Source organism: Phacochoerus africanus, chromosome 16 (assembly GCF_016906955.1).
Source record: "Phacochoerus africanus isolate WHEZ1 chromosome 16, ROS_Pafr_v1, whole genome shotgun sequence".
Classification (NCBI taxonomy): domain Eukaryota; kingdom Metazoa; phylum Chordata; class Mammalia; order Artiodactyla; family Suidae; genus Phacochoerus; species Phacochoerus africanus.
Genome location: NC_062559.1, coordinates 24,529,532 through 24,543,344, shown reverse-complemented (window position 1 = coordinate 24,543,344; position 13,813 = coordinate 24,529,532). Strand labels below are relative to the sequence as shown.

General features: G+C 36.8%; 1 protein-coding gene across 4 annotated transcripts in view; it reads right to left on the bottom strand.

The window, feature by feature from the left end:
* CADPS2 (calcium dependent secretion activator 2) overlaps window positions 1-13,813 on the bottom strand; it is a 492,759-nt gene that overhangs the window by 271,051 nt on the left and 207,895 nt on the right. For all 4 annotated transcript variants that reach the window (XM_047763023.1, XM_047763025.1, XM_047763026.1 and 1 more), the window contains exon 6: window positions 12,058-12,179. In XM_047763023.1, the coding sequence (XP_047618979.1) occupies window positions 12,058-12,179 (122 nt within the window). The remainder of the gene's footprint in view (window positions 1-12,057; window positions 12,180-13,813) is intronic.

Here is a 13,813-nt window from a genome sequence, read left to right as displayed (position 1 = left end):
CAGAAAATGAACACAAGAGTAAAGAAACTGAACAGGGGCTAAAGCAAAGGCTAAAACGTCAGTACACAGGGCGTGGTAAAAGCAGAAAAATGTGGCCCAGTGTTCCTACATACACTATGTCAGTTAATTCAGAATACCTCCCTTGACACAGGCACTACTGTTCCCATTTTTCCAACAAGGAAACACATTCAAAGAGATGGTAAGTGACTGGCTGTGATAACATGGCTCATCTGTGGCAAAGTCGAGATGTACACTCTGAACTGTCGCATTCTTCCCCTTACAGCCATTTGGTCTGAATATAGACGCACTACCATCACCTTGATATTAGCATTTTAAAATCCTGAAATGTGAGTTTTTAAGAGATCCTACTTACTTTCCCATTTATTTCATATGCCATGTATTTCTATTTTAAGGTATTATACATTCTGGTTATTTCTGAAAACATGAACATACTTGACCAACTCACAATAAATGCTATTCAATTAGATGTGTTTCCTACTTGTTATCTTTCTTCTCATTTGCTGATTTGTCCTGGCAAACCTTTACATGTACCACTCCCCGTCTCTCTCCACAGCAGTGCTCTGAGAAGTGATTACTGTGCATGTGACTCAAGAGAACACTGGTCCTTCATTGTGCCCTTGGGCACTGATCTGGTTTGGGTGAATACCTGCACCCATGGAGGGGAGCCCCAAGCCTATCTGCTTGGCTGCTGTCTGTATATTCAAGATTTAAGTATAGGAGCAGCTAAGACTACAGGCATTTCTCCTGACAGAATGGGCTGTGCAGCCTACATGTGAAGCACTGCAAATGTCAAGTCTTCTGACCTTAGTACTTGGTCTGGCTCCAAAATCTTGCATGTCCTAGAAAAGCAGCCTTCAAACTTTTCCTCATGTACTTAAAATAATTTTGAAAAATTATGTACCCTCTTCACACGTTTTTTAATTGACATCTAGAATTTTTAAATATAAATTTAAAGAGTTGCAAAGGGTGTAATTTCTGGTGTGTTGGAAACATTGACATTTAACATAAAACAGTGATATCATCCTTAAGTGGATCCAAGGCAACTTATCATAGCAAAATGATTCCACCATCATCCATTAAAAAACAAAACAAAAAAAACTCCAAACACCTGTACAACTCCTCTTTCAGAATTTGATGTTATTCTTTTTTGCCTTGAAGGTCTACTTTGATTCTATTTACTCCTCATAAATTAGAATTTTATCCTACTATATTTTAATGCTTGACCATGTCTGATTGATGATCCTATAATTAACTGTACTATATATATGAATAAAATTTTATTTTCTCTGATCATAAGGTTCAACTGGGGGGGGGGAGGAGAGACAAGAGGGAGGGAGAAAATGAATGACTATATTTCCTTCTGGAATATACATCAACATTGTAAAAGCCACATATGATAAGCCCACAGGTATCATATGCAGCAGGGAAAAAGTGAAAGCTTTTCCTCTAAAGTCAGCAACAAGACAAGGGTGCCCACCTTTACCACTTTTATTCAACACATTACCAGAAGTCCCAGCCAGAACAATTAGGCAAGAAAAATAAAAAGTATCCACACCAGAAAGGAAAAAGTAAAACTGTCTGTTTGCACATGATATTATCTCTTTAATAAATGGTGCTGGGAAAACTGGAGAACCATATGCAGAGAGTGTATCTTCGAGCACACACAAAATCAACTAAAAATGGATTAAAGATTTAAACATAAGGCCTAAAACCATAAAACTCCTGAAAGAAAACATAGGGGAAAATCTCCTTGACATTTGTCTAGGCAATGATTTCTTGGATATTACACTAAAAGCACAAGCTACAGAAGAAAAAATAGCTAAGCAGGACTACATCAAACGGAAAAGTTTTCACACAACAAAGGAAACAATTCACACAGTGAAAAGGCAACCTATGGAGTGCGAGAAAGTATTCCCAAACTCTATTGCTGATCATAAGTGCATATCCAAAACATATAAGGAATTCAACCAATTCAACAGCAAAAAAAAAAAAAAAAATTAGAAAAATAGGCAAAGAATAAACGTTTTTCCCAAGAAGATATACAAGTGGTTAATGGATATATAAAGAGATGCCCCACATCAGTTGTCATGAGGAAAATGCAACTCAAAATCACAATGAGATATCACTTCACACATGCTAAGAATGGTTATTATCTAAATAATAAAAGATAACAAGGGCTGTTAAGGATGCGGGAAAAACTGGAACCCTAGTGACACTATTGGTATGAACAGAATATGGTTTAGTTGCTATGGAAAACAGTATTGAGGTTTGTCAAAAAATTAAAAGTAGATCTACCAAAAGATCCAGCAATTTCAGTTATGCATATGGACTCAGGGATATTAAATCTGTATCTTGAAGAGGTATCTGTACTCTTTTGTTCAGTGCAGTGTTATTCACAGTGACCAAGATAGGGTATCCATCTATAGAAAGAAAATATATATGCAAACAATAGAATATTAACACAGCCTTACAAAAGGAGGAAGTCCTGTCATTTGCAACAGATCTGGAAGACATTATGTTAAGTGAAATAAGCCAAAGACAGACAAATATCGCATGATCTCACTTATATACAGAATCTAAAAGTCAAACTCATAACAACAGAGCAGAATGGTGGTTACCAGAGCCTGGGGGTAGAGGAAAAAAAAAGAAGTTGTCAAAGAATACAAAATTTCAGTTATAAGAGGGTTAAGTTCTGGAGACCTAGTGTACACACGCACAGCATGGTTACTAATTAATAATAATGGGGTGTATACTTGAAATTTGTTAAGAGTAGATCAAGTGTTCTCAGCACACACACTAAAAGATAACTGTGGGAGCTGATGGATATGTTAATTAGTCTGATTGGGGTAATCCTTTCACAGTGCACATACATGAACAAACATGTTGTACACCTTATATGCAGTGTCTGTCAAAAATCCCAATCAAAATAAAATTCCTTCTGAATTTAGTGCTTATTACAGTCACTAGTAGTAGTCAGATGATCCAAAATGTGAGAAATGAATATCAATAAATATGAAAAGTAAAATGATTACACATTCATTCCTTAATAAAATGAATAGTGCTATTTTTCCAATTATTTCACATATCCATGGGTGACCATAGCTTAATTCTACATTGAAACAACTCAGCATCAATCTTAATCCAAGCCCTAATAAGTAGATGTGACATTATAGCAAAGTCTACCAACTTGTTTACTTCCTTCCGATTTGAGGGTCCCCAAACAATACAGTGATTGATAAGCAAAAAATATTTTTCAATTGTTCAGCAGCCAAAAACTTGAATAAATCCTTCATCAACTTTGTTGAAAGCAGCAAAATAGAAGACATCTAATTTATAGGAGGATTTATTACACCATGGCCACACTGCTTTCTCAAAACTATCAGGAACATGATAAATTTTCCCTTTGAATGGTGAAATAGAGGGTTTTTCATTCTAGAACAAATGTCATGGTAAGACCTGAGTTGAGCCAGAAGTGTATTTTTCCTTTGTCAGGTCAAAGGAGGGAGACAGAAAAGAGGGTTGAGAATGAACTTGCATTTAGCAGTCTTCCCTCGAAAGATGGACTTTAGAGAAAAGTACTTCAGAACCAGTACAATTACACACTGTTTCTATTGAAACTACACTGTGCCTTGCACCCCTCTGGAAGTCATCTTGTTTACTCCGGTGGCCCCTCATTCTCAGGGGAGCCAGGAAGCGAGAATCTGGAAGTGATCCTGAATTCCAGCTTCGAGTTAGTATACGGAAGCAGAAGAACTGACCCTTTAAAGTGAACATGTTTTCCAAGGAATTTCTAGAAAATGGGAACTTGGAGAGTGAGAATGAGGACTGGATATCCTGCTAATGTGGAGAGGTGCTGGCTCAAGTGTCATCCCCTATCAACCTACTGAAAGACAAAACTTTTAAAATTTCCCAAATAGTAGAGAAAACATTTCAATTCCATTACAGAGCACCAGTGAGTCACATTATGTGAGGCTGGTAACAGCCAGGAGGTATAATATACAGCCTTTGTCTTCCAGGAGCTTCCAATTTATCTGAGCCTCTGCTAAGAAAATTAAATTCAAGTACGAAGAGGATATGTGGGTAATATTACTTTTTTAAGGCCAAACTGGCAGCACATGGAAGTTCCCAGGCTAGGGGCTGAATCAGAACTGCAGCCGCCAGCCTACACCACAGCCACGCCAGATCTGAGCCGCATCTGTGACGTAAAACTGCAGCTCGTGGCAACACCAGATCCTTAACCCACTATGTGAGGCCAGGGATCAAATCCGCATCCTCACGGACACTATGCTGGGTTCTTAACCCTCTGAGCCACAAAGGCAGCTCCATTGATATGATTTACATAGTTGCTCAGGGAAGTGGAAGGAAGTCAGCTACAGAAGGCATCACTCTAGGAAGGAATGGCATGGAGTCAGAAGTCGCAGACAGCCTGGGGGTCTCCAAGGAACTGCACCAGAGACATTAAATGCAGACACTCCCTAAGACAGAAGGCATGGGCTAACCGAGAGAGGACTACAAAGAGCACCTACATACAAAGGTGTTTTGTCCCTTCACCTCTTCCCCTCATCGTAACTTCCACCCAGCCCCAACCTGGCAGATGGAGCACAAGCAGAACGTGAGGGACAGACGAGAGGACTGTTCCCAGGACAGGTTTCTGGGTGAGCTGGGACGAAGGAAAGGAAGAGCTTACCCTTTAGAAAGGGGTAGGTTTTGATTTAAAGTGCTCTGAAAATGTTAATACCTGAACATGTTTAACACCTGCAAATGAGCAGCAAAGCTACGGTTTCCGCCGAGATCTCCCCCAGAGGCGTGGGAGGGTGATGCCGAGGCTCGTCTGAGAGCGGTACTGAGAAGTGAGGTTGTTTGCTTCTTACCCTCTGCCATTTTCATCCCACTCAATAAACTGGTTCCACAGATCAAATAATGAGGACCACTCCAAAACACTGCTCGGGGGAAAAAAGTCGCAGATTATACGGGGAAGTTATTTATGAGCTGTAAATCCATCCTAGAGACGCTGACAATGACAGTTACACACGCTTTCTCCCAGGCCCCGTCACTGCTATTTTCCATTAGTGCTCTTCAGCGAGCATCGGGAATCTTAAGCCATCGTATTTTCCCTCTACTTCAGATGCCACTAATTATGAGGATCCGCACATGAGCTGCTTCTGCTTGCACATAAACTCGAGGAATGTAATTTCTGTTTTTGGCCAATGTTCATCTCTTTAGGACTCATTTTCTTCTGCATCAGTACTATGAATTTTAGAGAAATGTTATTTCTGGTGAATTTATATAAGAGAAAAGAATCTCATTTTTAAAGACAGAAATGAGAACAGAGGAAACTTCTGTGAGGTTTGCGTGTTTTCCTTCTGATTCATTAAAAACAGGCATACTTTTGGATAGATCATTTTAAAATGTACCCTATTTTCCCTCTCATCAGCAAGAATAGCTGGCTAATGAATTATGCTTCAAAACTAATTCTAGCATTACCAGATTAAAATGAAAACTACTGTGTTTTTAAAAAGCAGTTACTTCTCTTATGTGAAATCTGTGTTTAACCTCTTTCAGACACTTGTCCCAACAGCTTGTCATTCTGATAAGCTTTCCATTTGAAGCAGCAATATTCGTTCAATAGTTTGACAATTACAATTCTCATTCAGAATTGAAAGTTGCCAGAAATGGGTACTGAAGCCTGCACTTTCATGAGGAAGAAGAATGTTCTATCCCAATAACCATATTTCTCTAACGATGCAACTCATCAGCTTATTGCTCCTTGCTATTTTATTACTTTCTAAGTAAGGGAGGAACAGAGACCAATTAACCCTCAAATGTCTTTTTATTATTTTCATTAAAGTATAGTTGATTTACAGTGTTGTGTCAATTTCTGCTCTACAGCATAGTGACCCAGTATGAGAAAGATCTTTTTTCTCATATTATCTTCCATCATGTTCTATCCCAAGAGAAATGTCTTTAATAACACAGCACTATGGGATGATAAAACTGAGTATAGCAAACAAACAAAAAACCAGTGTTGCTCCTAAGGATCTTTTTTGTGTGCGGTAAGAACATTTAAAAAAATTTTTAAGAGGGTAGATCTCCTGTTAAGAGTACAACACAGTATTATAAATGATAGAGACAACGTGGCACAGCAGATCTCTAGAGGTGATTCATCTTGCATAACTGAAACTTTATACTCCTTGAATAGCAACTCCTTAATCTCTCCTCTCCCCAGTTCTTGATTTGCTTTTCTGGCCATACTCGTGGTATATGAGACTTCCAGAGCCAGGGATCCACGGCTGTGACCTGCGCAACAGCTGCAACAATGCCAGATCCTTAACCTGCTACACTTGGCTGGAGATGGAACCTCCACAGCGACCAGAGCCTCTGCAGTCAGATCCTTAATCCACTGTGTTGCAGTGGGAACTCGCCTGATTTTTTTTTTTTTTTAAACAATGAATTCCTTTGCTTTTTTTCCCCCAGAACCAAGGTCTACCTTGGGCTTCCACAGGGTATTATTAGCTCGTGTGTTTTTAGGCACTCAAAAGATGCTCATCATCTGGAGGGAAAGTGCTTTAAGATCACTATGTATCAGGAGACTGGTGACTACAACGCAGCCATGACAAGTCTCCCCTATCGCTTTTAGTTTCAATTTGTCGTCTGTTTATCTCTCCACTTCCTTTCAGGTTATATCATTAAGGGCATGGGCTACAACTGAAATAATGAAATGTCTCTAAATGGTAAGAAGCTATGAAAGTATAGTGGCAATACTTCTCTACCTCATTCATGAAGAACATAACTTTTCCTGGTTGACTGAGATGGCAAAACAATGACATAAAAAAAATCATGAGTAATTAAGAGTTTTCTTCATAACTAAAAATACCATTTATCTACATTCACTTCCTTTTATTAAAAAAGAAAAATTAAACACAAAACTTTAATAGATGATCTCACTATCACTGTTAATAAATCAAACTGGTCTATAAACACTGCTGTTATCAGACCCCAAGGTTCCATATCCTAAGTGATGTACCAATCACACATGCTGTTTTGCACCCAATTGCTGGCAAGAAATCCGAAACTACAGGAATGAAATAGGCAATGGTTAGAAATCATAATTACGTTTATTGAAAAAATGAACTAAATAAGGCACTTTAATTAGTATCAGACAGAAGGACGAACTGATCTCCAGCAAAGCACAAACTGTTGAAGCAATAAAATTTAGAAAACGTGTCTGAGACATAATTCACTATGACGATGGAGATCAATCTCTTTCCTCTTGTGCAAGATCAGTTCAAGATAAGAGTAACCACACTGCTGAAAAGCTGCAGTCGTTCAGCTTTCAAGACACACACTTTCACGGTGATCTAGCCCGGGGGTGTAAGGATAAACACAACTCTTTTAATTCTTTTTAAAAGTCAACTCAATCTTCATGAGGAAACACAGCTAAGATATTTTAGCCAAACCTCTCTGAGGTAAGAGTGATAAAGAGAGTACTGGAGGCTTATGGCAGTATTTTCTAACTCCCAAGTATTTTAATTCATTTAAATTGTCCCTGTATATGGTCCCTACTATAGAATCTCTATGAGGGCATTCAGAGTATACCAGAAATTAAATGAGAAGTATCCTGTGAAAACTTTTACTATTTGTGGGAAAAGTTATTGTTAAAAATAACTTTTTATATAAAAATTAACTGATTGATTGATCAAATATTTAAGTATCAAATAAAAGTCACTGTAGAGATTGTGCTAAGTGAAGAAAAGCTGGATACAAAAGACTGCATATCACATGATTTCATTTACATGAAATGCCCAGAAAAAAATTTGAGCTAGAAAGCATATGAGTGGTTTATTGGAACTGAGCAAGAGCTGGAATACACTATAAATGGGAATGAGGGAACTTTCTGAAATGACATATTTTGAAACTAAATTATGATGGTGGCACGAGTGTATAAATATACTAAAAAAATCTAAATTTTAATAAAAGAATTTTATGCTATATAAATTATACTTCTATATCAAATAAGGTCATGTACCATATTGATAGACTAAAAGGCAAATAGCACATGTTCATCTTAATAGATGCAGAGAAAGTATTTGTCAAACTCCAACACACTTCCGTGGAAAAGAAAGCCTCCTCAAACTAGGATTAGACAGGAATTCTCAAACTGATAAGGGGCATCTGTGAAAAAGGCACAGTTAACATGTTAATGATGAAAAGACTATGCTTTTCCTCTCAAATCAGGCACACACAGATGTCTATTCGTGACACATCTATTTAGCATTGTACTACAGGGGAATTAGGCAAAAAAAAAAAAATTAAAAAGCATTCAGATTGGATAGAAAGAAGTAAAATGATCACTCTTTGTAGATGACATGACTTTATATATAGAAAAGTCTAAGAAATCCAGCAAAGAAAAACCTATTAGAATAAACAGGTTCAGCAAGGGTATAGTATATGGGATTAATAAAAAATCAAATGTATTTCCATACACTTGCAATGAATAATCCAAACATTAATTTAAAAGAACTCCATTTATAACAGGATCAAAAAGAATACTAGAAATAAATTTAACCAAAGAAGTACAAAACTCGTACTTTGAAAACTACAAAACACTGTTGTAGGAAACCAAAGATCTAGATACATGGAAGGACATCCCATGTTCCTGGGGAGGAAGACATTTGCTAAAATGGTAAGACAATCCCCATCAGAATCCTAGCGTGTGATCTTTGCAAAACCTTGGCGGAATGTGAGAAACTGATCCTAAAATTCACATGGAAAATCGAAACAGCCAAAACAATCTTGAAAAAGAATACAGTTGGAAGACTCACCCATCTGAATTTAAAAGTTCATACAATTCATTGGTAATCAAGGTAAAGTGGTAGCATCATAAGGACATAGATACATCAGGGAAATGAAATTGAAAGTCCATAAATAAACCCATTTATCTATGACCAAATGATTTTCCAAAGTGTACCACAAACACTTAATGGACAAGGAATAGTTTCTTCAGTGGTGTTGGAATAACTGGACTGTCACACACCAAAGAAGGAAATTTCATCCTATATCTTACCATGTACAAAAGCTAACTTAAAATGGATCAATGACCTAAATGTAAGAGCTGAAATTATAAAAGTCTTAGGAGAAAACATAGGGATAAATCTTTGTAACCCTGGATTTGACAGTGAATTCTTAGATATGACACCAAAAGCAAAAGCAAACAAACAAAAACCAGATACACTGGACTGGAAGCTGTCAAACTTTGGGCTTCAAGAGACACTATCAATAAAGTGAAAAGAAAATGCACAGAATGGAAGAAAATATTTGCAAATCATATATATTTTTATATGTAAAAATATTTTATATCATATGAAATCATATGCATATATAATCACATAAAATATATGCTATAATATATATTCTATAATATATATTTTATGTTTTATATAATTTACAATAATTTTATTATATATTTTATATTGTAAATTTAGAATATACAAATAGCTTTTTCAACTTAACAGCCAAAAAGCAAATAATTAAAATTAAAAAACAGGCAAAAATTTGAATTTCTCTGAAGAAGATATATAAATGGCCAATACAGCATATGAAAAGATGCTTAACATCATTAGTCATCAGCAAAGTGCAAATCAAAACCACAAGATACCACTTCACTCTTACTAAGATGGCTATATGTTGACATATATTTTTAAAAAGTTAAATAATAAGCATTGGGGAGAATGTGAAGAAATTTAACTCTCAAATATTGCTGGCGGGAAAGTAAAATGGTGCACTCACTTTGGTGGATCGTAAAGAGCGGAACATAGAATTACCGATATTTTCTCACATTATCATGCTCCATCACATGTGACCAGACAAAGGTCCCAGGGCTATACAGCAAGATCCCATTGCTTAGCCATTCCAAAGACTATAGTTTGCATTTATTAACCCCAAATCCCCAGTCCCTCCTACTCCCTACCCCCCCCCCCGGCAACCACAAGTCTTTTTCTTTCAGCAATTCTACCCCTAGCTACATACCCAAAAGAACCAAAAATAGGTTCTTAGATAGGTATTTCTTTGTATACCAGCTTTAACTGCAGCACTACTCGCAGCAGCCAAAACACTGAAACAATCCAAGTGTTATCACCCTAGATGAATCAACAAAATGTGGTACATACAGAAAATGGAATATCACTCAGTCATACAAAGGAATGAAGTCCTGAACCACGCCAAAGGATGGATGAGTCTTGAAAACTTGATGCTAAGTCCAAGAAGCCAGTCACAAAAGAACACATATGATATGATTCTGTTTCTGTCAAATGTCCAGAACAGGCAAATCCAGAGACAGAAAGTAGTTGCCTTAGGGCTATGGTGATTTAAAGTTGCTAAGTAAAAGGTGGAGTTTCTTTTTGAGGTGCTAGGTATGTTCTATAATTGAGGATGACTGCGCAACACTGTGAATACAATAAAACAGTTCATTTTTTAAAACAAATCTCTCCCCTGACTCCATATTCCCTGACAGAAATGGCCCCTATTCCTTCTCACAGCCTCCTCTTAAGAGGTTTTAACCTCTTAAAAGAGCTATTTATCCTCTTCATTTTCACTTCGCTGTCTCACTGTAAACGGGTAAACACTACACCCTTAAATATGTGCTGTGACCAAGGCATACATGTGAGTTCAGGCAACTGAATTAGTGACTTCTGACTGAGCACCTAGTAGGTACTAGGATATAAGATCCAACAGGACAAGATCTCTGCCCTTTCCTCACTGGGAAAGAATTAAAAATACATAGATGAGAAGCCTATTAATCTAAAAATTATAAAGTGATGAGCCTGAAAAACGTCTGCTTAGTATTAGGTTATCTGCAGGGAAGGGCTATTCTCAGCAAGTGATGTTTAAGTTTCTCAACACCAAGGATCCAGCTATAAAGAGAAGAGGAAAAGCAACTCGGAGGCTGGTAGTAGATTGGAGGAACTGCATGAGATCCAGGTGAGTGGAATAGGAACTGATAAGAACAGAGGGGCAGGCAAGGCGAGGTCTCAGAGGTAATGAGAGACTGGGCAGGGTAGGGTTCTGTAAGGCAGTGTGCTTCTCAATCCCGTAATACTCTGCACATATCTAATATTTAATCCTTTGTAGCCTGCCCCCTTCCGCTGTCTTAGACCGCACCCATCCTAAAGTTTCTTGTTCATCTTGACCTATCTAGTGCTCCGCCAGAATCTCAACAGAGGTCAAAGTTTCCTGAATGAACAATCCATATATCAATACCATAAGGCAAAATTCCCAAGATCTATGAAGTAATTCTGAATAAAGTTTAAAGAGAAGAAAAAAATGTGGGCCCCCTCCCTTTATTTTAATGTGATCTAAAGGCAGTGTACAAATGAACAGGACACTTTCCTTGAATTCCTCCCGTCAATCTAGTTATTTCTACCAGAGATTAAGATGCTTCCCAACTTTGAAGCCATTGAAAAAGAACATCTTTCAAGCTTAAACTCACTCCCAGAATTCAAAACATAAAACTGCCAGCAAAGAACAGCTTCAGTATCTCCAATTATTGCATGGTAGTCAATAACTGGTTCTCCAATGCAAGCCTACTCACTGAAGTATCCCAAGACATCTTGCAGAATAGTGGCACCTCCCTTAGCCCCACCACAGAGCTAAAACATACAGAAATGGAAGAGCTATAGATTACATTTCTAGTAACTGAAATACAGGATTAAGCATGACCTTTTAAATAACACATAATAACAACACATGCTTTCCTTGCAAATGACTTACAAACATTTAATTGCCTAATAATTAGCTTCATATTTGCATGTTAGATTTTGTTTGTACTACACAGGGATTCTGCTATAGCTCTAATTATGGCATCATTATCCAGAAAGGCACTCACTGATTCTAGCACAGCTGAGACAAAGCTAGCCAAATAACGGTTTCAGAGTGTAAAACCAACCATACAATTCTGCAAAAAAAATAAATAAAGCATGTTTCTTTGGGAGGGGAGAACAACAACAAAAAAAAAAACCACTTTTTTTTCAACTGGCTTACTGTGGCCTTGAGGCTTCAGCCTGATCTGTCTGTAGTTTTTCTCCTCCTTCCACTTCCATTGTACAGTAAACAATTCGATTGGGAGCGACTGACTTCAAACCTTGCACTTCCATTATGACGATCTAAAGATAAGAAAAATGTTTCACTGATACACAATATTGACAGCATTTAGCAATTGAGACAACAGCATGAACTACAATTAGGAAGACCAATTGAAAAAAATTACCTGGCAATACCAAGAGTATTTTTATCTTGGGGGAAAGGGGAGGGAGTGGAATGGACTGGTTGTTTGGGGTTAATAGATGCAAACTATTGCATTTGGAGTGGATAAGCAATGAGATTCTGCTGTATAGCCCAAGGAACTATGTCTAATCACTTGTAATGGAAGATGATGAAGGATAATGTGAAAAAAAAAAGGTATACAAATGCATAACTGGGTCACTTTGCTGTACAGCAGAAATTGACACAACACTGTAAATCAACTATAATAAAATATTTTTTAAAATGGCAAATAAGAGTACTTTATATCCTTTATAATCTGTCTTTATTCAGGGAAAGCACAGAAAATAGCATTTTCAGCAAGTCTGATATCTGAAGATGCATCTCCCGCCAGTTGTTCAAGTCTCTAACATGAGCCACCATGAATTAAGTGCGATACAGACTTAAAAAAATGAATTAAGTGGAATAAGGCCTTAAAAAATTATGCTAAATCTGCAACCGGTAAAGCAGAAATATTAATAAAAATTCAGTCGAGGTGATAAAATACAGGTTGAGTTCCACAAAAAATGACTGGTAGACATTGTCACCATCACACCAATTCACTGATATTAATACAGGACATCAGGAAAGGAATATATTCACTCATTTTATATGACAATTAGCATTTATAAGAGAATGTTCTTTATGACCAAGGTACATTTTATGAAAAAATGGAAAACATAACTTGCCAAAACATAACTTGTCTTCCTACTAACCTGACAAGGGAAAACCTTTTTTTCCCCATCCATTAGAGGTATATACTAATTTGATGCCGTCCACCGGAAGTGGGTGGAAAGACTGATAATAAATTTATATATTTGTAACCCCTGGGAAAAGGGCAACGTACTTTTCAAGTGTGCTTTTGAATCTCTGGCAGCCTTTTAAATGATCTTAAAATATTATAACCTAACATTCTCAGGGGATGTATACATAAAATATGAATACTATTGAATATTATTTACTGCAGTTTTTTAAACAAAACTTGCATCTTAAAATTTCCTAAATTCTCAAAATTAAAAAAAATTCAATGGTATTTTAAAAATAAATTTTGTTGGAATATAGTTGACTTAGAAATTTGTGTTAGTCAGTGGTATTTTTATATATGCACATTTATTAATCTCATGTTGTATACATAAAAATTTTAATGCCATTCATGTCATGTAGCCACCAAAACCTTCACTAAAGCCATCATTTATTGGTCTTTTAATACCTTACTAAAACCATTACCCTTTTCAAAGAGTTGTGATATGAATCTTGAGGCATAAAGCCTCAAAAAACCAACCCATTTTAAAAAGAACTTTTCTTTTCAGCTCTGGTACAATAGCTTTGTTTGTAAATACAAATGCCTACTATTTTTGTTCTACTTTTTTTTCTCATAAAAACATATGGAAAACTGGCCACCAAAACATACAGGTGAAATTCAGAACCATTTTCCTCCCTCCACCAAGGCTTCTGTCATTTTTATCACACTGGAATGCATACCAAGACATGAAAAAAA